The sequence below is a fragment of the Henckelia pumila genome, chromosome 3, assembly GCF_033568475.1.
Source record: "Henckelia pumila isolate YLH828 chromosome 3, ASM3356847v2, whole genome shotgun sequence".
NCBI lineage: Eukaryota > Viridiplantae > Streptophyta > Magnoliopsida > Lamiales > Gesneriaceae > Henckelia > Henckelia pumila.
The window spans coordinates 156,460,881-156,463,906 of NC_133122.1; the positions used below are offsets into that span (position 1 = coordinate 156,460,881).

Here is a 3,026-nt window from a genome sequence, read left to right on the forward strand (position 1 = left end):
CGTACGGGTATTAAATCCAAGACACAGCGCATGGAATCCAATCCATTACTTACATATTGTCTCTGGAAACAGAAAGTCAAAAATACTCTGTTTGTAAAATAATTTGCTGTCCCATTTTCTTTTTTTTTTTCTTTCTCTCTCCTCAATAGAATTGGCCGTCCTTTGGCTTTAACGCGTTAACGCGTCTTCTCCCATGTTCTTTCTCTTGTGGTCTCCCACTATATATTCATCTCCCCTCCCTCCTTTTTTTGGCAGGTGCATTTTCCTCTTCTATTTTGCATCTGTTCGTCTTCCATTTTCTTCTTCGCTTTAGGCCATTCGATCCATTTCTCGTTGTTTTTTTTTTTTTTTTTGTAATTTGTAATTTTTCTGAATCGGGAAGAAGGAGTTGGAAGGGATTTGCTTGTTGGTTGGTTATATATATATATATATATATATATAGAAAGAAATGAGGTCTATATCCGAGGAAGAGTTGCTCCTGCCTTCTACGCCGGGGAAATTCAAGGATAAATCGCGGACTATGCACCGACAGTTCCACCGCTGTTTCGCGTCCACGAGTACCATGTTTCTTTGGGCTCTCTTCTTGGTGGCGTTGACGGCCGCGTATTTGAGTTTCCAATCATTCGTCGATTCCGGCAGCAAGTTCTTCTCCACCGCGTGGGGCGGCGCCCACTGGGAGCAACAGGTCAGGTCCTCCGCCAAGATCCAACGCCAGAACGGATTCTCCGTGCTCGTCACCGGAGCCGCCGGATTCGTCGGGTCCCACGTGTCCATTTCCCTCAAGAAACGCGGAGATGGCGTCGTCGGGCTCGACAACTTCAACAACTATTACGACCCATCCTTGAAAACGGCCCGAAGAAGTCTCCTCGATTCACACAAAATCTTCATCGTGGAAGGAGATGTCAACGACGCGCGCTTGCTCGCCAAGCTCTTCGAGATCGTGCGCTTCACCCACGTCATGCACCTGGCCGCGCAGGCCGGTGTGCGATACGCCATGGAGAATCCCCTATCGTACGTGCACAGCAACATTGCCGGCCTCGTCACCCTCCTCGAAGCCTGCAAAAACTCCGACCCACAACCCGCCATCGTATGGGCCAGCTCCAGCTCCGTCTACGGATTGAACGAAAAGGTTCCGTTCTCCGAATCGGATCGCACCGACAGACCCGCCTCACTTTACGCCGCCACAAAGAAAGCCGGGGAAGAAATTACCCATACATACAACCACATATACGGGCTATCCATCACCGGGCTGCGCTTCTTCACCGTTTACGGGCCTTGGGGCCGACCCGACATGGCCTATTTCTCTTTCACCCGGAATATCTTACAGGGTAAGCCAATCACAGTTTACCGCGGCAAAGACCGGGTCGACTTGGCCCGAGACTTCACTTACATAGACGATATCGTGAAGGGTTGCGTGGCCTCGCTGGATACAGCCAAGAAGAGCACCGGGTCGGGCGGGAAGAAACGGGGCCCGGCTCAATATCGGATCTTCAATCTGGGTAATACTTCACCCGTGACAGTGCCCTTGATGGTGGAAATACTGGAGAAGCATTTGAAAGTGAAAGCCAAGAAGAATATGGTGGATATGCCCGGAAACGGCGACGTTCCCTTTACTCATGCGAATATCAGTTCGGCCCAGAAAGAATTAGGGTACAAACCCGTTACCGATTTGCAAACCGGGTTGAAAAAGTTCGTCAAGTGGTACCTATCTTATTATGGCCACAATCATCGCAAATCTGTGAAGTGATTTTATTTTTTTTAATATCTTTCACACCTTTTTTGTTGGTTTCGCCTTTTTCTTTTTTGTTATTATTTTTATTGTTAAATTAAATTTAGATAAAGAATGGAAAAGTTGAAAAGATGAAAAAAAATAAAATAAACAAGCGCATTCTTTTCTAGAGGATGAGGAGTGGTGAAGAAGATAGGCTCCTCTGGTCCTCTTGTTTAGAATTTTGTTGTAAAATTGTTGTATTTGTAAAGGGAAATACTTTGCTCTTTATTACCAATGTTTGTAGAAAAATTTTGAATTATAAGTCAAATCTTGACAACGTTTGGTTTTGATTGGATTTAATTTGATTCGTTTTTCATTTTATGTCAATTTTGTCTGTGTTATGGCAAATTTAGTATATGAACTCGTATGTGGCTCTAGTAAATTTCGATGTGAAATCGTTAGTGTATTTTTCATCGGGCATATGTCATTTATCGTCCATGAATTTGTACTTGGGATGGAAAAAAAAAATCCATTGGTATATGTATAAACATTCAATTCAACTGGGCTAAAAAAAAACATTCAATTCAACTGATATTCAATTTATAATTACTTCAATAAATTTGTTATCCGTTTTAAGGTGGTGCGATCTTGAAAGTCTTTCTCTCTTTTAGTTGTTGTCATGTGTGTTTTCTGTATTTATATCATTAGATAGATTAGATTGATAGTCTATATCTATAATAAAAATTAATATATTTTTTTTTCGTGAAATTGGTTTTTAATGAAAATTATTTTTAACTTAAAAACATAACATTTGTTTTGTGTGTTGGGTCATTTGGCGACGTGTCCACAAAATTGATCTAATTTTTCATAGGAGACTTTTGTCTTTTACTTTTTTTCCAACTATTCATGTGAAATTGTCGAATAACACATGCACTGATGCACGCAGTCTCAGTTTATGGAAGATTTTTTTTTATACGGCAAATTTGTTTATTATTATTTTTCCATTATTAAAGTTAGAAATACCCTTTTTTGTTATGTATTTAATTAATTTAAAAACAATGATGGACGAGATCCGTGATCCCTGGGGTAGATTTGCTGGCGATTCATTATGAAGAGGAAATAGTCTGCGAGGGGCAAAATGTCAATTGAGTGGGACAAATGACAGCTAACAGCTCGTGAGACACGTTAATTGGTAATGGGCCCATGAGTTTGGGGATATAAAGATATCCGTTGTTTGGCTGTTTCCTGCCGACGTTTTTGGTGATTAAATATACATGGACTTCTTGCTTTGTTTCTGTTTTGGGTTTGGGCCCAC

The 3,026-nt window shown here is 41.4% G+C and overlaps 1 protein-coding gene across 1 annotated transcript; it reads left to right on the forward strand.

Annotated features, from left to right (window-relative positions):
* Nucleotides 1–254: 254 nt before the first annotated feature.
* On the forward strand, nt 255–2,033 carry LOC140886482 (UDP-glucuronate 4-epimerase 1). The gene has a single exon (XM_073293071.1). It carries the CDS (start codon nt 449–451, stop codon nt 1,745–1,747), a length of 1,299 nt encoding a protein of 432 aa, XP_073149172.1. The 5' UTR covers nt 255–448; the 3' UTR covers nt 1,748–2,033.
* Nucleotides 2,034–3,026: the final 993 nt, after the last annotated feature.

Bases quoted from the DNA above. Each gene is read 5' to 3' on its own strand.
- LOC140886482 (XM_073293071.1), top strand. From the start codon at position 449: ATGAGGTCTATATCCGAGGAAGAGTTGCTCCTGCCTTCTACGCCGGGG.